Source organism: Apteryx mantelli, chromosome 22 (genome assembly GCF_036417845.1).
Source record: "Apteryx mantelli isolate bAptMan1 chromosome 22, bAptMan1.hap1, whole genome shotgun sequence".
Lineage (NCBI taxonomy): Eukaryota > Metazoa > Chordata > Aves > Apterygiformes > Apterygidae > Apteryx > Apteryx mantelli.
In genome coordinates this window covers 13,882,668-13,907,084 of record NC_089999.1, presented here as the reverse complement: position 1 = coordinate 13,907,084, position 24,417 = coordinate 13,882,668, and the positions used below count along the sequence as shown (strand labels likewise).

The 24,417-nt window shown below is 35.5% G+C and overlaps 1 protein-coding gene across 2 annotated transcripts in view; it reads left to right on the top strand.

Annotated features, from left to right (window-relative positions):
* The window catches only part of NF1 (neurofibromin 1), a 111,429-nt gene that overhangs the window by 13,715 nt on the left and 73,297 nt on the right, over positions 1-24,417 (top strand). For both annotated transcript variants that reach the window (XM_067309670.1, XM_067309669.1), the window contains exons 4-24: positions 1,915-2,105; positions 4,427-4,533; positions 4,798-4,865; positions 5,113-5,188; positions 5,748-5,905; positions 6,565-6,738; positions 7,238-7,360; positions 7,664-7,738; positions 9,037-9,168; positions 12,267-12,401; positions 13,418-13,531; positions 15,935-16,014; positions 17,332-17,455; positions 19,356-19,499; positions 20,600-20,846; positions 21,179-21,252; positions 21,361-21,444; positions 22,087-22,527; positions 22,967-23,106; positions 23,668-23,790; positions 24,240-24,323. In XM_067309670.1, the coding sequence (XP_067165771.1) occupies positions 1,915-2,105; positions 4,427-4,533; positions 4,798-4,865; positions 5,113-5,188; positions 5,748-5,905; positions 6,565-6,738; positions 7,238-7,360; positions 7,664-7,738; positions 9,037-9,168; positions 12,267-12,401; positions 13,418-13,531; positions 15,935-16,014; positions 17,332-17,455; positions 19,356-19,499; positions 20,600-20,846; positions 21,179-21,252; positions 21,361-21,444; positions 22,087-22,527; positions 22,967-23,106; positions 23,668-23,790; positions 24,240-24,323 (2,894 nt within the window). The remainder of the gene's footprint in view (positions 1-1,914; positions 2,106-4,426; positions 4,534-4,797; positions 4,866-5,112; positions 5,189-5,747; positions 5,906-6,564; positions 6,739-7,237; positions 7,361-7,663; positions 7,739-9,036; positions 9,169-12,266; positions 12,402-13,417; positions 13,532-15,934; positions 16,015-17,331; positions 17,456-19,355; positions 19,500-20,599; positions 20,847-21,178; positions 21,253-21,360; positions 21,445-22,086; positions 22,528-22,966; positions 23,107-23,667; positions 23,791-24,239; positions 24,324-24,417) is intronic.

Here is a 24,417-nt window from a genome sequence, read left to right as displayed (position 1 = left end):
ATTGCAGACAAATGTACTCAAGTCTACATGTGTATGTGAACTGAAGTAAGAAAGGACACAAACACAGAGTTAGATTTTACCAAGCGTTGCTAGATTTTTATAAACTTTGAATGCTTTTTGGCATATTTTACTTTGTATTTTTTTGAACTTGCAAACATTTTCATCCCACAAAAAACCCACAAAAGTAAAGGATAGTTTATCATGTTAAAAGTAGAAAATAATTCAGTACAAGTATTTAAATGTTTGCTACTAAAGCTTCTGCAGACAATGTTGATTTTTCTTAAGATTTCTTGTGATTTTCATTTGGTGATGCAATGTTATTTCAGTTTCATGTAATTTTATGTACAGCAGAAACTTTGCTATTACTATTCCAAAGATTACTTTTGCAGGTGTTTCCTAGTTTACATTAGTTAACCACATCCAAACCTCCATTGGGAGTCCAATCCTGAGGTTTCCAATCAAAGCTCTGCTGAAAGGCAGTTTGCTTTTACCTTTGGGATGTAAACGGTTGTACAACTTACTATGCTAAACTGTATAATTGCAAAGCCAAACTTCACTGTGAGCAAAATTTGTAAATCTCTGGTTTATTCCTTTAACAAGAAAGGGATTTTTTTTTTAAAGCTGTATTCCTGGATGAATGTCATGAAATCATCTAAGCTCTTTGCTGTTTCCCTGCAACTGTTTTTGAAGGTTCTTTCTTTATAAGGTAATGAACATATTATGGTTAGGTTTGTCAAGCAGCATATCTTACATTACAGTACTAAAACAGTCTGAATAATTATGAATTCTTCTAAATTCACAAACGATCCAGGTAAATATATTTTGCAGAATAGTTTCAGCTTTTTAAGATAAAGTTAATACCTCTTTTTGGTACTTTTTGTATTTGATTCAGTGAGTCAAACACTTGAACTTACTAAATTAATTTAAAAACTTGCTTCTTGCAACATCAGTGTTTTTTCTGATACGTGATGATATTTGAACAGTCTATAACTGTGCTGAATGCTTCTTGCTTTGTCAATTCAAATGAGAGCAAGCTGAACCAGTATATGTTTAATAAGACTAAGCCAAAGTTCTATACAAAGAGCGTTGTGTTCTGTGATATCTTCGGATGTATTTCTTGCTCACTGTTCTTGCTCAATGTTTCACCAAGTTCTCATGGCAACAGGACTCAGGTCAACTAAGTGGGAGTCTCTGAAACTTCCCAATTCCCTATGGTAAATTCATTGGTAGAATTTTAGAAAGCTTTAATGTTGACCCTTCTGTTAAAACTTGCTCTTAGTAGAGCAAAGTTTCACTTCAAATTCTTTTGCAAATAGTTTCCTTATGTCTCATACTGTGCAAATTGGCAAAAATTGGATTTTTATTCTGCAGGAAAGTTGAGCCATTTTTGACTCATATAGCACAATCCCAGGCAAGAGCAAAGGAGAATCACCTTTTTTTTTCAGTTCATTTTTTTAGATATTTACTATCAAAATACAGTGGTAAGAATACTATCCAAAAAAGAAGCAAGGATGGGTCTTTTGCCCTTTGAGCTTCCATTCAAGCAGCGATCACTTAATGCTCTACTGGTAATATTTTACACAGATCAACAGGGTATGGTCTTCACAACAGGAATGTACTTTATTTCAAAAAATAGTTTGGTATTTTGCTTGATACTTGATGGTTTTGGTCAGTTTAGTGTCCTACATATTTTGGAGACTAACCTGAAAATGTAAAATTGTGTGAATACCGGTTATTGTCAAAATGAAAAGAAACCTTTTCTATGGAGACTGCTTACACCATGGTCAGTGGTAACCTGCAGGCAGAATTAGAAGTTTAGATTCAGGTCCTGGGATACTAGTGGCTAGACACTCCATTTTTTGCCTCTAAACCTACAAAACGAAATTTCATGAAATATTGAATGTTTATTTTCAGCAACCGAAGGATACCATGCGACTAGATGAGACTATGCTGGTAAAACAGTTGCTGCCAGAAATCTGCCACTTCATCCACACTTACCGTGAAGGGAACCAGCATGCAGCTGAACTACGCAATTCGGCCTCTGGGGTTCTTTTTTCTCTTAGCTGCAATAATTTTAATGCTGTGTTCAGCCGCATTTCCACCAGGTAGGTACGCTAGTAGCTTCGCTTGGCCAGTATATTAGAAAACCGAACAAATACTGGGGTCTAGAACATCTGCATGAGTTGTACCCTGTTGCATCTGAGAAATGTTGACTATTTAAAAGGTATTTCAACAGATAGTTCTTAACTGAAACTCTTTCTGCCTTTCAAATTTTTGCTTAAATATCAGGTTATAAAATGTATCTCTTGTATCCATTCTAGATTCCTGTCAGCATATTTTCTGTGTGCTGTATATATATATTGCATTGGTTTTTTTGATCTGCTCTTATAAGTGTAGGTCAAATGCTATTGTAGAGTGAAACTAATGATAACTCAGAAGTATACTGCTGTATCTCAAAGTGGAATGAGTTCTTGTGGGTGCAAGGTGTTTTGGAGAAAAAAGGGTGCTGAAACTAATGACTTATATCCGTTTATATGTGGATTTAGAATGTAAAATTTCTAATCGTCTACAGCTCTGCCGGATCCCCAAAGACTGTTTTCCTTCCTAATTTTTTCTGCTTGCAGGCTGTTACGTTAAGTCTGTCTTATGCCTGAGGGGGACAAAACAGCTGGATTCAAGCACTCTTCATTAGTCTTTGGAAAAAAATCATTTGTCTTCCAACTGCTGAGTTTTGCATCACACCATAAAAATAACTTTGTCTTGTACACTATTGAGAGACAGGCCTGGTGTTACCATCTATTCTTTGCTCTTTTTCCCCTGTTCCAGGTTGTTCCAATGCTTCAGTGTTTGTCAGTCCACTAGAGTTGTATATTACGCTTTTTATTACTGAAATACTTTTCAAAAAGTTGCTTGAAGTGACCTACCTCTTATTGCACATGGTTACAGCTAACATCATTCCTGATTCTTTAGAACTGAATCTTGCACAACTTTGTATGATCAAATAGCCATGAATGTGCCAATTTAGTTGAAACAAGGATTTACGTACTCCTTATAATGTGAATATGCTTCCATTCCAACATTTTTGGAAAATATATGCATTTTAGAAATCAGACGAAATTATTCAATTTTACGTATTTCAAAAACATTTAAAGAGCTTTTTAATAACTTCTGTTTCAAGAACATAGACTTGGCATCTATCATGGAGGACTAAGTTTTACTCAATAAATTGATAATATTTAGTTGCTTATGAAAAAAGAAACAATTTCTTTTGCACCTTTTATAGGAAGTAGTTTTCAGTTGAACTTTTTTGACAGTCTTTGAATCTAGTCCTTGAATTTATACTTATTCATATGTCTATAGTATAGTCTAGTTCTCAAGCTACAAAACCCTTCTTTTACCATCATTTTGAGCTGGAACACTCCCCCCACCCCCCCATCCCGTTTTCTACTTTAAGACGGCTTGTACAGAAATAGTTAAATGTTTGACCAATTGTTGCTAATCTCCACAGGGGTCAGCTTGCCGACAGTTAGCATTGCTGATCTTTTGACCTGTGCTTCCTGTTTAGGCATATTTCTAGGCCTTGTACAGCAGCTGGGGGATTTTTGGCACGAAAAGCACAGCAGTGGGGACCTTCCCATTCCCAGCGTGGGCTGTTAAGTTTCCCCGGCGTTGAAGAAATGAAGAGCAGCTTTTGTGTGTAGTACTAGAAATCGCATTCCATGTCAAGTACACATCTGTAGCTTTGGAACAAGTCACGGCAATCTTAGTTTGTGAGAACATGTGGTTTAGTTATTAGTGGCTAAGGATCTGATGAGATGCTTAGTAAATTATTTAATATAAAAGTGTGAAAATGTACCATAGTGCTTATAATGGTATGATTAAAGTTAATTCTGTTTCTTTAGGGCAGGAAAACGTGAGCAGCTTTAGCTTACAGAGAGTGATAGTAGCTCGCAACAGTATTAAGTACCATCAGTCATTGCTTTGCTCTTGAGAAATTAGCATGGGGCAAGACATGCTGTTAAGGGACAGTAGTCGAAAGGTGTCGTGATTCCATGAGTTTAATATTTAGATGGAAAGGTGACATTGATTACTGTTACAATATGGTAAATAACAGAAGGATTTAGGCGAATCTTGGTGTAAACAGAGTATCATCAGATGGTATTGGTCTCTTGTTAGATTCATCATTGTTGTCTCTAGATTCATTTTCAAGGTGAGGATGGAATAAAAATATTGTAATAATAGCTCTTAATCATGCAGGGTCTGTCTTTCATTTCTAAACCTGGAGATGTTCATATGAGAAGATCATATGTTGTTATATGTGGAGATCATATAATATTCCTCTGATATTCAGATGTTTAGAATTATACCTATCATACTGATCTGACATCATCTCTCTGAGAAGTTAGTTTACTTTGTGTATTTTTAGATTACAGGAACTGACTGTATGTTCAGAAGATAATGCTGATGTTCATGATATTGAACTTTTACAGTACATCAGTGTGGACTGTTCAAAACTAAAACGACTCTTGCAAGGTATGGTGTGAACTTGTGTACTGAAATATTTATCTCTAAATATGGCTAAAGATGACACAATGGTATTGATATATATATCTTTTTATTGCTGTATTTTACTCCAGATATTCATATATATGTTTGTCAAACTATTTTTTAAATTTCATAGCATAAAGGTATTGGTGTAAAAGTTGCTTTGCACTTCAGACATCTTCTATAAATGTTCTGTGTTGCTTTTTAGAACCAAGTTTCTCTTTCAAATACAGAAATGTTTTACCTTTGCAGAGACAGTATTCAAGTTTAAAGCCCTAAAGAAAGTAGCTCAGTTAGCTGTTATCAACAGTCTTGAAAAGGCAAGTATTTTATTATTTATCTTCTGCTTCATTGCTTTTTTACAGGTTACCTTTAATTCTGGAATTGCTGTAATTCAATTGTTTTGTGTAAAATACATGGTGGTGGATCCCTTCAATGCATATATGTTTTGCAATAAACATTGAGTAATTAGAAGTAGGAGCGGGATCTCTCTTCATTGAAACACATGATGTGGAAAATACTTTTTTCTAAGCTGTGGAATGTAAAGGTTTGTTGTGTTATCTGCAGGCATTTTGGAACTGGGTGGAAAACTATCCCGATGAATTCACAAAGCTGTATCAAACACCACAGACTGATATGGCTGGTAAGGCATAACAAATGACTTACTGTTCAAAAGTTAGTTTGGTTTCCCCCCCCCGCCCCTCCCTTTAAAAGTAGTGTGGATTTTTCCCTAAAACAACCCCACATTCACTTGCTTTTTGTGTCCTCCTTGCTTCTTGTGCAGCCTACATAATAAGAAACATATTTCTGTCAACCTTTGCCTGGGCAGGCAGGGACATACTGAAATCTCTTTTCTCTCCTGACTCAACTTTTGAAGAGTTTCATTTGTGGTTCACGAATCAAGTAAATACAACTCAAAAGATGCTAACTCTTAAATATGTGTAATATGTGTTTAAAAAATTGGTTTAAAGAGAGTCACCTGTATTTGTCTCTAGTCAAAAAGAGATGATACTTCCCCCCCCCCCCCCGATAAATCATGGCTCTAACTGGGTTATAGCCCATTTTATTCCCAGTAGTGTGTCAATAATATGCAAAACAGAACCTTCTTCTGTTTAGGAGGAGCTATCCCGCTGCTCTTTCATACTTATTCTTCACTTCTTCACAATTAAAATTGGTACTGAACTTGGTTATGTTTTATGCAGATTGTGCAGAGAAGTTGTTTGACTTAGTGGATGGTTTTGCTGAAAGCACAAAACGTAAAGCAGCAGTCTGGCCACTGCAAATCATACTCCTAGTCCTGTGTCCGGAGATAATCCAAGATATAGCAAAGGATGTGGTAGAAGAAACTAAAATGAACAAGGTAAGAGAAGAAAAATATCTGAATTCTGATACATATTTGAATTTTAAAGGATGCTTATCTTGGCTTATTCTGTATTTAAAGTATATTTCGTTATGTCTTTTTCTACCTAAAAAGCATATTATATTTCCATATGTAAATTTCTGCATCATTTTTAAGTTCTAACCTAACCTATGTTCTTTCACTGTCAGTGATTCATACAGGCTGTATGTCCCAAACAAATGTTGTTTCAGGACTTGTACCGTTCCCTGGAGATTTGAATCCCAGTGTTGTGCTTCTGCTGCCTCCTCCGGCAGCAAATTTAGCATGGCTTCTAGCTGGCTGTATTGTACCATTCTACGGTTCTGCAATGTTTGTGCTGTGTTCCATAGCTGCAGTACCTGCAGCAGGTACAGAATTCAATGTGGCCGCAAACATTATGTTAAAGCGTAAACAATCATCTGTTTTTGTGGCATCCAGATTGCCCTAGCAGGTCCAGAATGAATATCTAATAAATATAACGTTTCTCCAAAATGATACGTGAACTCAAGTTGCTTTTTGCCACCCCAATATCCCTGACTTCTGGTCAGAAAGCGCAGTTTTGTTTTAATACTTAAGGATCTAACCCTGACCGTAGATTACCAAACCTCTGGTTATAACTATTCTTGATTTGAATTCTGCAGAAACTGTTCCTGGACAATCTCAGGAAAGCCCTTGCAGGCCACAGTGGAAGCAGACAGCTGACTGAAAGTGCTGCTATTGCTTGTGTTAAACTGTGCAAAGCATCTACCTACATCAACTGGGAAGATAATTCTGTCATTTTCCTACTAGTGCAGTCCATGGTAGTAGATCTTAAGGTAAAAAAAAATCTTAGTTTCCTAACTACAATTGAATTTTAAAATGATGAAAAAATTGTATTTCTCCTTAATTGAATATCGTAGTGTTTTTTCAGTGGAAATTTTTGTTTTTTTCTTAATTTCAGCAGAAAATAAACTCAGTTGTTTCATTCCCTGTTTCACTCCCTTACTATTTTTGCTTATGCCCTGCTTTTTCTCCTGAAGTTCTGCATTCTGTTCTTCACTCAGCATTTCATGACTGAAATGGCACTGGGTAATTTTTTTTAACTGCACATTAAAATACAAACTTATATCAAAAAGTTTTTTTTAGAAGTAGTGATTGCTTTATTTAGTTAGAGTTAAAAAGAATGTCAATTGAGTATTTTAGTTTTAAGTACTAAATATTGTTAGATAGTTAAAAACTGTAACTTTAAGAGCAGCTTCTTTCTCCTTTTTTTCCTCGAGTGATGTATTGAAAGTAGACAAGAATAATCTTTGTATCTGATTATTTTATATATAGAATTTGCTGTTTAATCCAAGCAAACCTTTCTCAAGAGGCAATCAGAATGCAGATGTAGACCTTATGATTGACTGCCTAGTTTCCTGCTTCCGCATAAACCCTCGCAACAACCAACACTTTAAGGTGAGAACGCTACTTGCTGGTAAGTCATTTTTTCCACGTACTGTTGATGGCCTGTGACTTATCAAAGATATGCCAACAGCAGCTGGAGGTTTATAAATAATTTCAACCTTGTAAATATTCCTTAGTAATAACTCTCTGCATGTTTTTATAAATCTGTTCTTAGCTGGTTAGACATTCTAATGTTTATATTTGACAATTTTGTCAATTTAATAAAAAGGCTCCAATACGTTATTCAGTGTGATATGAGAGATGTCAAAGAAAAGTGTGTTCCTGAATTGCTTTTATGCATTATTTTTGTTGTAGATCTGCTTGGCACAGAATTCTCCATCAACGTTTCATTATGTACTGGTAAATTCGCTCCACCGAATAATCACAAATGTAAGTTCTGAAAGTGTTTAAGAAGTCTTGGCTTCTCTTCAGATCAATATCTGGTTAGTAAATAGAATTTAAATAGTAGACCAAATCTTGTTGCCTGTATCCATGCAGCAAGAGTTGTAACAAAACAAAAAGTAACAACTAAGAAGGACATTCAAATTTTTGTTCACTCTGTCTTCCAGTTAGATTACCAGTCTGAGAACTTGTATTCCAGTATAAAATTTCAGTACAAATATATTTAAGTACTCTATAATATAGGATAACAAAAAATTTTTTTGCTTTTTGGTTTTATATGTGCTGCTTTACTGCTACATGAAAAGCTTGCACAATATCAAGTCACACATAGTTATATCATCTTCTGCTACTTCTTCTAGTATATTGACATGGAAACTGAGGGGAAGAGTTGGCTTTATGGTTTTGTCCAGAGATTTGATCCAGCATGATTTCAAGTAGTGTAAAATAGTAGTAAATGCTGAACGCCAAAATTTGAGAGTTTGTGCAACTGTTCATCTTGAATTTGTTATTCTGGTTTCTTGTATCACTGAAATACGACTTTATACTGTTCAGAAATATTTTCCTGATCACTGTGAACATAGAATTGGTCAGTGAGGTTTGGCTTCCTCAGTGCTGAGCAACCAGCCTTACTTAATTTACATTACCTCTTGTATTTCATTTATCCCAACATGGTAGTGAGAATACTACATTAAAAAAGTATTAGGCATTTTGACAAATAGGGGGGAACATGCTACTCTAAGATATGATGGTGTATCTGGAGCAGAAATAGTGAAGTTATTGTAAGTATAATTCTGTTGCTATTTTTTGGTATATTTTCAAAATAAGTGCTATGCTTTATTATATTTAATATGTTGTGTTATACAGTATTTCAGAGATTATTAAGCATTTACAATATCAAAATTCTGTTTTGTTCAGTGTATCACAAGGAATTGAGTATATATTAAATGTTCATTTTGAAATATTGCTTATTAGCTTTCTGTATCCTAAAGTCTGCCATGGTTTCCTGTAGTCATGGTTTCAGAGTTTGTGGTTGTTCATAAAGAGATGTGATATAGTAAGCAGCTAACTTGGAAGTATTGCTTTTGTTATAACTCATCTAAATATTACCAATTTTGTGGCTAGAATGAAAAATTAACAGAACTGCAATATTATGTCAACTACTTCTATTCTTGGAGGTAGTTAATTATATTATAGCTTTTATAACTGTTACAGATTTAAAAATAAATCATAATGTCACCCATGTATATCCAGTTTACTGCTTGAGCGTTACTGCCTTTTAATTCTAGTCTGCATTGGACTGGTGGCCCAAGATTGATGCTGTGTACTGTCATTCCATGGAGCTTCGCAGCATGTTCAGTGAGACACTTCATAAAGCTATTCAAGGCTGTGGGGCACATCCAGCAATTCGCATGACACCGGTAAGATATGTACAGAAGCTGTTAAAACACAAATTTGTTGCTTTTTCTGTGTCTCCATTCCATTCCTGATTCTTTATTCATTAACTTTAGACTGGAAACTAGAGGGGGGAAAACACTGCAATCCAAAAAGCAACAGAGAGCCATACATGCTCTGTAAACTTGCAGTTTTTGGTATATTGACTAACTGTTCATAGGCAGTTAATATGTTTCTTAGTTTTCATGCTGCTTTTAAAGGGGCAACATAGAAGTATTCCTTCTGTAACTCTCCTCTGTGGCTAGTCGTCCATTTTAAGCTTTCTTGGTGTATAAATAGCTAGGTAATACATCAATTTTTGTTGAACCTGAAAAAAAAAATCATACTTTTGTATGCTAGGTTTTCATAACTGCGGTGCTTTTACCATGATTGGCATGATTATTTCTTTTTTTTGTTGTTTTTTTTTGTCCTGCTTGCTTTCCATTGAGCAAGTTGACTGTTTGGCCTTGGTGGCAGCAACAAAATAATAAAGATTTTTCAAGCATTATGAAATAAAGTCAATAGTCTTGATCTTCTTAGAAGAAATCTTGGGTAAATTCAAGTTTCTAGTTCATCCAGATGCTTTTTTTTAGTAAGTTCATATGCAGCTGTGTTGCCTTTCTTCTGAACTTTCCATGTAGGACTTTTGATGCGTCCAGTTAACTTGCTGGTTTTCTGAACTGTAGTTTCCAAATGTGATGGATATTTAATTTAGAAGAAGGCCAACAACAGTACATGAAAATATTCCTGTTGGGCTTCTCATATGAAAGAACATGAGTAAAATATCCTTAGTTGAAAGCTACATCATGTTTAACTTGCTTTTTACGTGTATGTATTCATCTGTTGAGAAAATAGCAGGGGTGTTGTAATGGCAACTCTGACATTGATTGGTGGTGCTTTGTCTTCTGCTTCTTATTTTCTGTTCTTAATGGCTGCTGTCGCTCTCATGGTCAGATGCCACCCAGTCACTGTTTTGCATGGCAGTGGGCCTCTGTTGCTGTAAGTATGACCCCTTGTAACTACCGCAGAAAAGCCTTTCGTTGCTCTGACTTTTCTGTGCATAGTTACCACTGCAGTCACAACGCTTCATCTCGGATACAACAGGTAGCATGTTTTAGCTAAGAATATGGGCCTGGAAGAGACCTCTGGGTCTGTGTGTCCAGGGCCGCTGTTGGCAATTGCAGCGTGATCCCTTTCACAAACCAACTGAGCTCCGTCTTAGGAGTAAAGGCTTTTTGTTGGTTCTCTTCTTTCTGCCCCCTACGTCTCCATCATGATGCTCTTCCAGAATCTCCGTGCTCTGATGGTTAGAATTGTTTTCTAATTTCCAGCCTAAACGTATATATGTCCAACTTATCCCCCTTGTTCTGGTGCCAGTGTTGTGTGTTATCTTCAAACCAGTGTTTATCCCCTTGATGTATTTGCAGAGAGCAGTCGTGTCTCTGTCTTTGTTTTTTGCTAGTCTTTAGTTTCTGTGAAGCAATTTATTTACTTCACGCAATCAAACTAATCAGCTTTTTTTTGCCCTGTGGCTGTTTTCAGAATTCCCTTAACTGCATAAAACTAAGATTTTGCACAGAATTAGTTCTCTCTGCCGGTGTGGCACCAATTTCTTGATCAGATGCTTGTTAAGTGATAGACTTTATTCTGTATATTTTCATCCTGTAACTTTTCTAGCAAAATAGTATGAGGTTGTAGCATTTCTTGTAAAATTTAATTATACAATGTCATATTTATACTTCAGTTACCCTGAGGATGATTTCAAGCTAGTTTATTTTTTTGTTCAAAACTTGTACGTTTGTAAATTGAAAATGAAAAACAAGTTCATGTTACTGTTCAGTTGAGATCTTCTCAAATAATAAATTAGATAATAGTTTAAAAAACTGAGTTTCTAAAGAAAGTTGTATTCTGTCTTGTGTTGAATATCCACAGCAGAATTTTTTTTGTCAAGGTTACTGTCTCTTAACTATTTTGGTAGCAGTAAGCAAAAATAATAACTTAATCCCTGGTGGTATAGGATAAAGTTAATGAATATATAAATTGTCTGAACTTAATGGAGGGAGTTGAAATCTTCTGTCTTAGGGTATACTGGGGACCAATTAATGCAAGCTCATGTTATATGTGTTTAAAAAAAAAAAAAAGTCTTTCTCATCACAGACATTAGCAAACATCCAGTATCTTTTTGCTGAGGTGAAAGCGCAGCTGAATGCCGTGCGGCAGGGCTGTTCGCTTCGGCAGGCTGTGCACGCCGTAGGACTGAAGCATAAAAATTTTTGAAGCCCTCCTATCGGGCAGCATCCACGTGTGCTTATTGCTCAGCCAACGCTGCACGCAGCTCTTCGTTAAATGTGTTGGTAATACTGGTGGCTGGATCCCACTGTGTGAACAGCGGTGGTAGAATACGATCCAGTTCACACTTTTTCACATTGGATCAATTCAGAATACCTTATGTGAACTCTAAATACATACCTTAAAATGTCCTCCATTCCAGATGAGGAGGCTGAATGGTGCAGGAGTAATCGACTACGTTTTCAAATGAAGCTAACTCTTCTATTTGTGGTGCACTGTGTATTGTATTAATGGCAGTATCTTGTGAAAGCTGGAAGGTGCACTTCTCAGAGGTCGTGTGGATGAAAATACTGTCGTTCCGACCGTGATTTTGGCAGAAAATAAAGAGAATGTTTTGCCTTTGAGAAATTCCTGCTCATGTATTCCAGCTTACTTGGAACCATTTGTTTTTACTTATTTCTAAGCGGCTAGAGAAAATCCCTGTAAATTCTTACTAGTGCTTTTATCTATTTTTATTTTGCCACAATTTGTCTTGCACAAAATCTTCCACATGCAGCTCACTGACTAAAGCATTTCTCAAGTAAACTTTAAAGACATAACAAAATGATAGCATATGCATTTTTAAAAGGGGATTTTTAAGTAGAAGGCTGTGTGATTTTACTTGAGTGAATTTAATATACCTCTTTTTAAATTTTTTATGGATTATATAAGTAATACAGTTCCTAAAATGTTTAATTATAACTCACAACATAGAATACCTCATTGACAATTACTGTGATTTTTTTCCTCCTGTTAGAGTCTTACATTTAAAGAGAAAATGACAAGCCTTAAATTTAAAGAAAAACCTACAGATTTGGAAACCAGAAGCTACAAGTTCTTGCTGTTATCCTTGGTAAAACTGATCCATGCCGATCCAAAGCTTTTGCTGTGTGTAAGTATATCATATTATTAATTCAAATAGTAAAATTTATTTGTGAAAATGCTTTAAAACTTTTTAAACTTTTGTTAACTTTGATACTCAAACAGTAAAGACCTTAAACTTCACTTTGTAGAAGTACCAAAATAAAACTATAAACAAATAAAAAGGTAAACCTGGCCTGTAGAATACTTCCCTTCTTATTCTTTTCTCCAGTTATAATGGTTCCATACTGTAGAAGGAAAAAGGCAAAAAAAGGAAATCTAGAGACCCAGAACAGCCAATAAAAAGGAGTATAAAGCTCCATAACTCTGAAGGAGGGAAAAAAAGGGAGAGGGGAGTAGAACAAGAAGAAACCTAAGATGAGGAAAAAAAAAAGATTTGGGTAACAGTTTCATGAGTAGAAAGACTGATGCTCTCTTAAATCTTTATTAGTTTCTCCCTAAACTTGTGTTAATATCTTCGATAATGTTGAATAAAGGAAAGATTAGGCAACCGTACTTAAAAAAAAAAAAAAAAAAAAAAAAAAGGATAAAGATTCATTGGGGTTATGTGAAAAGGGAGCTATAATTTAACAAGTGTAATGTTGTCTTGAATTCATGCTGAAATGAATGTTCTGTTCTTCATAAATATTCTTCTGGGGCTTTACAAATCTGTCTTTCAACTCTAATGTGGAGCAGCAGATGTAAACTAAACGTCTACCAAATCTGACAAATGTGTATGTGTGGAGAGCATGTGATATGCAGTGTTGCATTGGGTAGTACTAAGATCTAATCAGTCAGCACTAAACATTTTCGTTTTGTCTAGTTTGTTTATTGTTTAATTTAAAAGTATTTTAATTGGTCAAGGATATGATACGCAAGGAAGGGTCATCATAGCTTAAGAAGAAACTAGGTACTCTGTTAAAGATGCAGAAATCCACCTTGTTTAATTACAGGAATACTGATAGCACAGCTGCTTTAGTGGTCAATGGCATGGCCAGTTATTAAGAAGTTCTACTTTTTAAACTTGCTTTCCTTTTTACTATTTAGAATCCAAGGAAGCAAGGGCCTGAGACGCAAGGTAGCACCGCTGAATTAATTACAGGCCTCGTACAACTTGTTCCACAATCCAGCATGCCAGATATAGCACAAGAAGCCATGGAGGTAAGGGATAAATGTTCTGCATGCCAGATGATTAGTTCACAGGCTGTGCTAGACAAATCAAGGCTTTTGTAGAAGCTCTGAAGCATTGATTAGTGGTGAAGTTCTGTGTCTTAGAGTTTAGCTTCTAGAGATCTTTTTCTAAATGTCTCCTACATTGGAAGTTTTACAGGAGAGGCCTGTAAGAAGATTTTAAAAAGGCAGCAGTTCATATTGCCACTTGTGACTATCCTGCACCTCTTAGAAGGGTTTGTTCTTCGCTGGTATTGAGCAAGTCCAGTCTGACAGTTCCTCTGTTACATCTTTGCAGAGACCACCATTAGGCTTGCGCCTTCTCTTCTGTGTTTTCTGAATGGCTGTGACCAAAACACCTGATGTAGTGCCTGGCCCTGGATTACGTGGTGGATGAGAGGAAGTTGTATTTGTGGCAGGGTTGGATAGGATGCTTTAAGGCTACTGAAATCTTCCTCCTGTTAGCTTTGACTGCAGAAGCTGAAAAGTCACCAGAGTTACTTCTGACTTTCAACTTCTCCGTGTCACATTACTAATTCTGTGACTTTGCTAGTTTAGTTGTAAATTTTTGTATGTTTTTCGTTATGGTGGGTCTCCAGAGCACTTTATTTATAATGAAGCAAGCTTTAGCTTCTCCTCGTGCATAATGACAGGGAACAGGGTTTTTTTGTTGTTTTGTTTGTTTGTTTTTAATCCATAGCATCCATGATGGATAGCTAGTTATATTATCCTGCCTTCTTTAGATTAGCGATTCCCATGCTAAAAAGTCCACTGTAGCATGTGTACTTCAATGAAGTCTTTCATGTTCTACATGAAGAGTTTGCAAACAGACTGAAAAATGGATTAACTAGACCCATATGTAATAAGGCTTTCCATGAATGGTTGAATCTTAGTAGTTAAACTAAGGCTTTTGTGTCGACCTTGCATCAACCAGAATTGCCCTAAATGGTATCAATATACAGAGATACATATCCATATATGAAATGCATAATTATTTATACTTTTAATGGTAGAGTACAGGAATATTTCTTGTATAAGGGAGATCCTATTTAGTGTGAAAGTCTCTGGGGAAGTTTGTTAAGTGGTGACATCCTTACTGTTAATGACAGGAACTTAGGGATGGAAAAATTTTGACTTGCTGTTAATTATGCGATTTAATTTAGGTGTACTGTTTGGTGCTTGATCACTTTTAGATCTGATTATTTGCTTTACTGGCTGAGGATCTGGCCTCTCATGCTCATTTTTAACTAATAGGTTACTGTTAGTATACCTGTATAGTATACTGTACACTGTATAGTAACCTATTAGTTAATAGAAATTCTTTTCTATAGTATTTGCTTAAACTAGGAACCAACCTGAAATAATAACTACTTACCCACGTTGTTGTCCAGCTACACTTATTTTTTTTAATGACATTTTTAACAGTATTGCAGTAATCCTATCGCAGCCATAACAGTTACAAATTTGTTTGCTGTTTGGAATTTGTTGGAAAATATAGCTAAAACTCTCCTCATTTCTGTCTTTAACTTGTACTTTCACCAAAGTCATTAGATTTCTTTGCCTGCATATCGAACATCTCCAAGTAATGGCTAACTTCAGAGGAGAGATTTTGTTTGCTATAATTGCTTGGTGTAATTAAGGCTAAACTCTGCACTTGAAGACTTATTATGATTATGGCTAGGTTAATGATTTCCCTCCAATAACTTTCTGTTCGTTTATAGTCTTTGACCAGTTTAATTTTCATCAGATCTGTATTTCTTTTGAAAACTGTATTCAACTAATTTAAAAGTAATTGATTTTTGAGCTCTTTTAGTTAATCTGGCTAAATCAAAAGCAGAGGTTAAATTTTTGGGCCATATTTCACCAGTATGCTCTTAGGTATGGTCAGAACCTATTCTTACAGTACAGTTTTTGCTAGTGTAGATGGTTACAAAAAGCAAAGTATTTGCCTGTCCTGATTTGGCAGAGAACTTGAACTACAGATATTTTGTTGCCGCTATAAATTTGTATCTGTAAGATTGGTTGCAGTAATTTTTTCTCGGTTGAGTTATTCAGTATTAAAACCAAAACCTATTTTTTTAATGTTGTGTCTGTGTGTCCAGTATGGATTTGCATGAAAATACAAGATAAATCTTCTTGTTTTGGATTGTAAAAATGTAATAAAGACTAAAAAAGTAGTTTTGATTTGGGTTAACCATAAACTCCTGTTTTATGTACAATTTTGTATATGCGTATGAATACATAACTCTATATACATGTTTCATATTTTTTTCTTTTTATATTGTTTTAAAAAACAATGTGATTAAGATATGATTGCACCTATTTTGTTGCCTCTTCTGAAGTACTTTGTAAATTTTTGTCTTTAAGTGATACTCTAACTTGTTCTGAATTTAGGCCTTGCTAGTTCTTCACCAACTAGACAGCATTGACTTGTGGAATCCTGATGCTCCTATAGAAACGTTCTGGGAAATTAGGTATGTAAGCTAACTTTTGTAAATTAAGAGAACTAGCTGTTCTTCGTCTTCTCTTTTGAAATAGCTGTGAATATTTTGGGAAAGCTGTGCACCATCAGCATGAATCTGCAGTCAAAATTATTTATGTGTACTCATGAAAAAGATATCTCTACAATTTAACGTCAAAAATATCAACATCTTGTTGGCTTTCTCAGTGACTTTCTTCAGTCTGTCATTAAGATGTAACAATGATTATTAGTTTTAAAAGTTAGGGTTTTCTCCTCATTCAGATGCTTGCCATCTGTTTAAATTTAATTTTCTTCTTTGGGGGCTGAGGGAGGGTGGTGCTAAGTAATTCTGGAGGTGTGAATATGCTAATCTTGACTCTGAAGCCCTCACCTAAAGGAAGTTACTTGTTTGCCCTGACCTGTGGGTTTCCTTTGTCATCTTGCTTTTTATAACTTCACAGCAACTGCAGTTGATTTCTTGGAGAATATTGAGGTGAATAGAGTTCCAAAAAAGTCAGAATTACACAAAAAGCTCAAAACAAAAAGTGGGAATCTGTAAACTTAGAATTAAAAACTGTATCAGCTAAAGTATTTTAAAAAATGATTTGGTGATCTCATCTGAACTGGTACAGGTGTTTTTTTAGAAGACAGGGAGTTAATGTCTAGAAAGAACACTCTTACCGGCATCAACAAATTGGCCTGCATGACTGCAAAATATGGCTGAAGAGGCTTGTTATGGAATAGTTTGGGGCTGAGTCCTACCTAGATGGGCAATAACTGAAACTCATTACTGTAATTTCTAATAGCTGAAATGAGTTTGTGGTCTGTTCGGGCTGGGGGAAAAACCCATTAAAATTGACACTAATTTGGACCCTTTGGCAGTTTTAACAGAGAGTGTGAGGCCTGAATGGATATGAAGAAGGAACATCCCTAGATGTGTTCCTTCCAGAACAGAGTTGAGACACGTTGTCAGAGCAGTGTAGGTAAACTTGTACTGCCACTGTCTGTGCTGTATCTGTTCTGTGGATAAATGGAGGACTTCTGAATCGACAGCCCTGGAGTCCGGACTTTCTAACAAGTACTCAAATTGCTTAACTTCCTCTAGGGAACTAAAAAGGCCAGCTGGGCGGTGGGAAGGGTCAGAGGGGCGTTGTCATTTAAAGTACACACCTTTATCATATCTATTATACATTTGAAAAGATGACGCTAGTATATATGTATAGGATATTCATACTAATTGCCTATTTCTATGTAAAATATAGTGATATCATTTTCAAAAGTTTTATGTTATTGGATGATAAAGCTAATACTGAATTTCATTTTGCTGCAGTTCACAAATGCTTTTTTATATCTGCAAGAAACTAACTAGTCATCAGATGCTCAGCAGTACAGAAATCCTCAAGTGGCTGAGAGAAATTCTCATTTGTAGGAATAAGTTTCTTCTAAAGAACAAAGTAAGTAAATGTTAACACCTATCTGTTAAGATTATTAAAATGAGTTGGTATCTATTTCATCACTCCCTTTATTTGCAGATTATTTTTAGGATGGAAAGAGATTAAATAGCTACACATACACTTTCTTTTTTTATTTCCTGTCTGTTAAGAGAAAATGCTTTGTGTGAAGCACCCTTGATTAGAATGGTTAACTAATGTTAGGTTTAGGATTTTTTTTTTTTTCTCCTCTAACTTCACAGGTTGTTTTACTTGGTTCTCCTTGCCCAGAAAGTGTATGTTTTGCAAAAATCTCAAAGCTTTTTTTGAAGAACTGGTGTCTGATACCTATTACTAATTGCCTTAATATAAAGGGGAAATATTCTACAAGGTGAGAAAAAGGAAAAGATGGTTATGATAAAATATACATCCTCATGGATGAAATAAAACTTCTTTTGTATGTATCTCATGTTCACATGACTCCTCAAATTCTGACCACCTTCTTTCTGATAATCTCGAGACTTTGTGCAATGCAAACACATTCTAATGCTATTTTTGAGATGCCTGCTAGAATTAAAACCAGACTTGCCATACTACTTCTTGAATTAAAGATTTACTAGAAAAAATAAAGGGTTTCTGGTTTTCTCTATCTGACTTGAAAGTAGCTATGCTAATATTAGAAGGGTACTGCTTTGCGTGCAGTACATAGCATGCTTAAGTGCTTAAAAATGATTTTTCCCCCCCCCCTTTTAAATGACCTTTTCCTTTCTTTTCAATGTGGTAGCTGGGTTAATAATTGAGATTACTTTCTGTCTGTCTTGATGCTGAGTAGTAGGCTTTTTCCTTTGGTATCTTATATTTAATATAAAATTGTAAAGTATGATCTCACAAATTGCAGCTGAACCCCTCAGGCATTCAGGCTTTCTATGAATTCAGGGAGACTTTTACGTCTGGTCTTTAAGTGGGAATCAACTCTCCTTCAAGTAGAGAATCCACTTATTATCATTCTGCTTCTAACTGAGGAGTAACAGTTTGGTTTTTTCTTTCTTTTTTTTTTCTTTTAATCTCTTCCCTCTCAGTGCTTAGAGGATGACAGTTTACAGTTAGTAGTTGTTATCAGAGTTCTGCTTCACAATCTCCTTTCATGTTTTTCTGATTAAATGTAAAATGTATAGTATAAAATGTGCAGTATTGCTGAGCTAAACTCTTTTAGATTTAATTACATCTAAATTATGATTATATTATCGTATATTCTCTGGAGTAAAAACAAGAAGCCTATAGAGGACTTTCAGGAGCAAAGTAAAGGGTTGAAGGAAGGGAATTAACATGAAGGAAAAGGCATCATTTTGGGCTCGCCATAAGGTGCTATTTTTCAAAGATGACTGTCAGAAGGCTGCTTTCTTTTCTTAAGGGGGAAATTTTGTTCCAAGATAAATTATTTTTGTATGAATTACTGTCTTAGAGTTTGAGATTTCTCATTTTCCACTACCAGCCAGCTCTTTTTTCTACAACTATTGTGCTTAATATAGCTCTGTTTTTTCTTTACTCTGCTTCAGTCATGTGGAAAGAAGAAGTCTCCTGTTTCTTCTTTGCAGTAGTATTGTAGCGATACTCACTTATATAAAAACTAAGGATCAGATTCCATTTCAATACTGTCTGTATTTCCTTCATATCTTAAACTGGTCCATGCATGTGCCTTCTAAATGCATCCTTCCAGCCCGGAGCTGACTGCGTTAGAGGAGAGGAAGAAGCTCCCGTTAATGAGTGTAACTTTACAAAGCTGTCTGAGCACACATGTGAAAGGTGTTGTGTAAAAAGTTCTTCAACCTTTTCCTTTATGAGTATGCTTTCTGAAATCTGCCCTTTTACCCTTTAAAAAAAGCAAACAAACACGATTTACTATTTTTCTTCCCTCTCTTTACAGCAATCAGATAGGAGTTCCTGTCATTTTCTCTTCCTTTACGATGTCTCTGGGGGTGGAACTAGTCAAATTTCTCTTGACCATGAAGAGATGATACGTTGTACACCAGGAGCTACACTCAGGAAAGGGAAGGGGAATTCTTCCATAGTAAGTAACATATGATGATAATTCTTTTCAAGATGTGCAGAAAAAAATCTGTGTGCTAGCAGAAATTTAATCACTTTGGGAGTAATTTTTTAAAATAAAATTATTTCTTGGGAAGAGAAGGCTCTAGGCAAGCTTTTATGTGCTAGTGTTCTCTTTTTAGTCAATAATAAGCTGAGTCCTGTATAGGTATCTATCTAATGTGCTGATTAATTATTATGTTTCAGACTTGAAAAACTCACACCTTTTTCAAGTTAAAATGTTGGTGAATCTTTTTTTCTTAGTATCACATATAGCATACCTATGCATTTGTCTGTTGTTAATAAATCTGAAACAAGTATCACACGCGGTTTGAATATACTGTGAAAGATCACAGATCAAGCATTTCAGTAAAATATGTGCTTTGACAGACACACTTTTTCAGCTCTAGTGTTACTATTTTATTTTAGTTGCAGGAAAAAATGAACAGGATAATCAGGATATCTTCCATGAGCCAAAACCTTCGTTTTGTTTTTTAATGTACACTTTTCAAGTAGCAATGAGTTTCCTAAGTACGAAGTTGCCTTTTGAAGCACTTCATATATTATAAACGCTATTCAGACTTCCTAGAAGTATGTATCAGCATAAAACTATGGCAGAAACATGTGACCGATCAAGAACACACACTGGGTATTTATGGATAAGAATAAATATTTTGCTTCCAGTCCTAGCCAATACTATTAAAAATCACCTTTCTACTGCATGCAGCTTGCATATACTGTCAATTCATTAGATATTAAGTGAATTAAATCCTCTTTTAGCCAGAGGTTTGCATGGATTTTTGTTGTAAGTTATTTTGGATGGGGTTAAAGGAAACAAAAATGGCAAAAAAGAGATAGGTGTAATTACTTTACTTGTTGTCTTGTCCTTTGAGAAGGAAGTGGTCTCTTAGCCACTGTGTTTGTGCAACAGCGCATCCAGTAGAGTTCTGATCTTGGTTGGGATTGCTTATTCCTGCTGGAATAAAAGCACAGTTAAAGAAGGATATGGGTAAAGCTGAATTCAAAGAAAATTGCCGTATTCGTAAGCAATATTACCAAATTTGGAAATCTCTATTTCCCAAGGAAAGTACATCAGGATGCAGTGGAACGCCTATTTGTCGCCAAGCCCAAACAAAATTGGAAGTCGCACTGTACATGTTTTTGTGGAGCCCTGATATTGAGGCAGTCCTTGTTGCAATGTCCTGTTTCCGTCACCTCTGTGAGGAAGCAGATATCAGATGTGGAGTAGACGAAGTCTCGGTTCATAATTTTTTGCCAAACTACAACACTTTCATGGAATTTGCATCTGTTAGCAATATGATGTCAACAGGTAAGAGTGATGAGCCTGGAAAGTTTCTTCCTGCCTATTTAATCCAACTGTTGTTTGGGTTTGTGTTCTCTAAACAAGTTAAGGTATATGATTTGATTTTTACTCCTGCTTTCACTGAAATATCTTAATCATGGGACTTGCCGGAGAGAGTACAGAATGTGGATGAGTGTATTCATGAGGATTCTTGAGTGTAACAAGAAGTATCTTTTTCTAAACACTTTAAAAGGGGTATGCTCTTCTTGCTAGTTTAATAATTGCTTTCAAAAATCTCATTTTTTGATGGAGGTTGTTTTTCAGGAACTGTTGGATAAACGTTCTGTGCTCCTTTGTAGGGAGAGCAGCTCTTCAGAAAAGAGTGATGGCTTTATTAAGACGCATTGAACATCCAACTGCAGGCAACACAGAGGTAAACTTTCTCTGAATTTAACTACATTTTATATGTATTTTTTTGAAAGCAGAAAATACTGTTCTTACAAGTAGTTTTGAAGGTAAATCTTGATGTATCTTGTTTTAGGCCTGGGAGGATACACATGCAAAATGGGAACAAGCTACAAAACTAATCCTCAATTATCCAAAGACCAAAATGGAAGATGGGCAGGTGATTATGAATTTTTCCATAGGTTCATACCTCAGAAATTCAAAGTAACCGTTTAACCTTATTCATTTTGAGGAATTGAGTTTTAATTCAGAAAAAAGGGAATTGTAGGGGGACTTAAGCTCCATAAAAGTATTTCAGAAAAATATTGATAATTAGTTGTCCTCCATGCCTATGGTAGGAGAGCAAGAAATGATTTGACTTAATTTGCTTTAAGGGAGATGGAGGCTGAGCTTAGGAATTAAGAAGAAATTGACTAAAGAATAGTGAAAACTGGAGTATCGCTGGGGAACTTGACCTCCCCTTTGCTGGAAGATCTTAGACAAGCTGCTGCCTGTCATGTCTTAAATATCCCACATCCTGCTTCAGAGCAGTGAATGGACTAGACAACCCCCTACAGTTCCTTTTTTGCCCTGCCTTTTTGACTTCTCTAAAAATAGGATCTCTGGATAAATTTTTGTTTATACTGTGACAATAAACTGTACTTAAAGGCAAATCTTAAATCCTTGAGACTAGGAAAGTTTTGGGGGGAACTTGGCTGTGAATTTTAAATGACAGGACTGCATTTCAGAATACTTTAAATTCTGATCTCTCTCCATTATTTGTTTAATTGGAGAGACTTCATCTTGGATCATTCTTTTTCAGGTTACTGAAAGTCTTCATAAGACAATTGTTAAGAGACGAATGTCACATGTCAGTGGGGGAGGCTCCATAGACTTGTCTGACACGGATTCTCTTCAGGAATGGATCAACATGACAGGGTTTTTATGTGCTCTTGGAGGAGTGTGCCTACAGCATCGTAGCAATGCGGGATTAGCAACCTACAGTCCACCTATGGGTCCAGTCAATGAGCGTAAGGGCTCCATGATATCTATGGTGTCCACTGAGGGAAACGCAGAGACTCCTGTGAGCAAATTCATAGATCGATTATTGACTCTAATGGTCTGTAACCATGAGAAAGTGGGACTTCAAATACGGACTAATATTAAAGATCTGGTGGGTTTGGAATTGAGTCCAGCACTTTATCCAATGCTGTTTAACAAATTGAAGAACACCATCAGCAAGTTTTTTGATTCTCAAGGACAGGTAAAGTGTTGTTATATTTTTTCATATTTGTATATAATAAAAAGCATCAGTCTTGTCTTTCACATAAATAATTGAAATTGGTGTCTGTTTGTATTTTGTACAAAGAACTTGCAAAAATTATGATGATATTTGAGAGCGTGCATCATAATTTTTGTATTTGTGATTCCAGATTTAATTTAATGTAGTTAAAAACATTCTTGAGTTCTTAGTGATTGTACGTATCACTGTCAGAGTACAGAATCTGTGAAAATGCTCTCAAAATTTCTATAGTTGGTAGTGTTGAGACATTTAATCTTGATATGTATTGAAATTCTTATTAGATGGTGCTAGGAAAATACTCATCCATTATAACTGCAGCATTTCAACAAAATCTAGACATATTTGATAAATATACCTCTTTATGTGTAAAGAATTAAGACTAGAAACTTTCTTCCTGTAGGTTTTGTTAACCGAGACCAACACACAATTTGTAGAGCAAACCATTGCTATAATGAAGAATTTGCTTGATAATCATACAGAAGGGAGTTCAGAACATCTTGGACAAGCTAGTATTGAGACAATGATGCTGAATCTGGTTAGGTAAGAAATCCTGGTTGACCATCCCAAGCAGAGTAATACATTAAGGAGTGAGGTAGACCCTTCTAGTTTACGTCTGTTCTGCTTGAGTCTATGGTGAAAAAAACTGATCATCTGATCCTCCCTCTTACAATTCTGACAGCTACAGTAATCATGGAAATTATTTGTACTATGGCATAAAGTACACTGATGGAGAGTGACTTACTTTCTTAAGAACTAACTGTTCCATCGCTCATCCCCATTCCTGAAAGCATTCCTGGTTTCTTTTCTGTACACTGGTGTTTGGTGGATAGGGATCAGCTGAAGCAGAGATTTCTGTTCAGTTTTATACTAACAGAGAACTTCCTTGGCCAGAAGAAATTTCGTACTAGTCTTCAGCAGACTTAAAGGCTGGCTTGCTTGCTTGGGAAAAAATTGGCTTGAAACATTCACTAACCGGTTTCGCAAGTCTGCTGTGTTGTCTGGTGTGTAGGTTCTGACATGGGACTGGAAAGGTTTGTCATGTGTGGGGTTTGTTTTGTACAGTATGAAGTATTTATTTAATCTTTTTGCTTTTTTCTTCAGATATGTGCGTGTGCTTGGAAATTTGGTACACGCAATTCAAATAAAAACTAAGCTCTGTCAGTTAGTAGAAGTAATGATGGAGAGGAGAGATGACCTGTCTTTTTGCCAAGAAATGAAGTTTAGGTAAGTATTGCATTATAAAACTTCTAAGATACTATAATATGGACGGGTGTGATCTGCTTTTGGGTGATGGTTACATATTTAAAAAAAAAAAGTTTAAAAAAAAAATCTCAGAGTGGTATTCCTTCTTTACGCTTATTTTTTTTTCTTTAGGTTTAATAATTTAGACCTTGGTGCTGCATTAAAATTTTATTTTAACTATGGAGATACTAAATGCATGTAAAAATTTAGTGTATGTAAAACACAGGGGTATTATTTTGTACAATGAAATTAACTGAGTTAATCTTCAACGTGTGGTTGTTTAAATAGTTCTTAAACTAAATTTGTAATAGTTAAGAATTATGCCAACAGTAGTGGGTGTGTTTTGATGGGCAAGGGTTGGAGGAAAAAAAAGCTATGTCTATTTTTATATATGTATTTTTGTTGTTGTCGGTTTTTGCTGTTTTAAACAGGAACAAAATGGTGGAATACTTGACAGACTGGGTTATGGGAACATCTAATCAAGCAACGGATGAAGATGTGAAATGTCTGACAAGGTTAGAAAGGGTACTATTAAACTGCTTCTGAAGTTGCTAACAGTGTCCCAGGTGTCATTTGATAGCCAATATCAACTGCATTGTTTGGACTCCT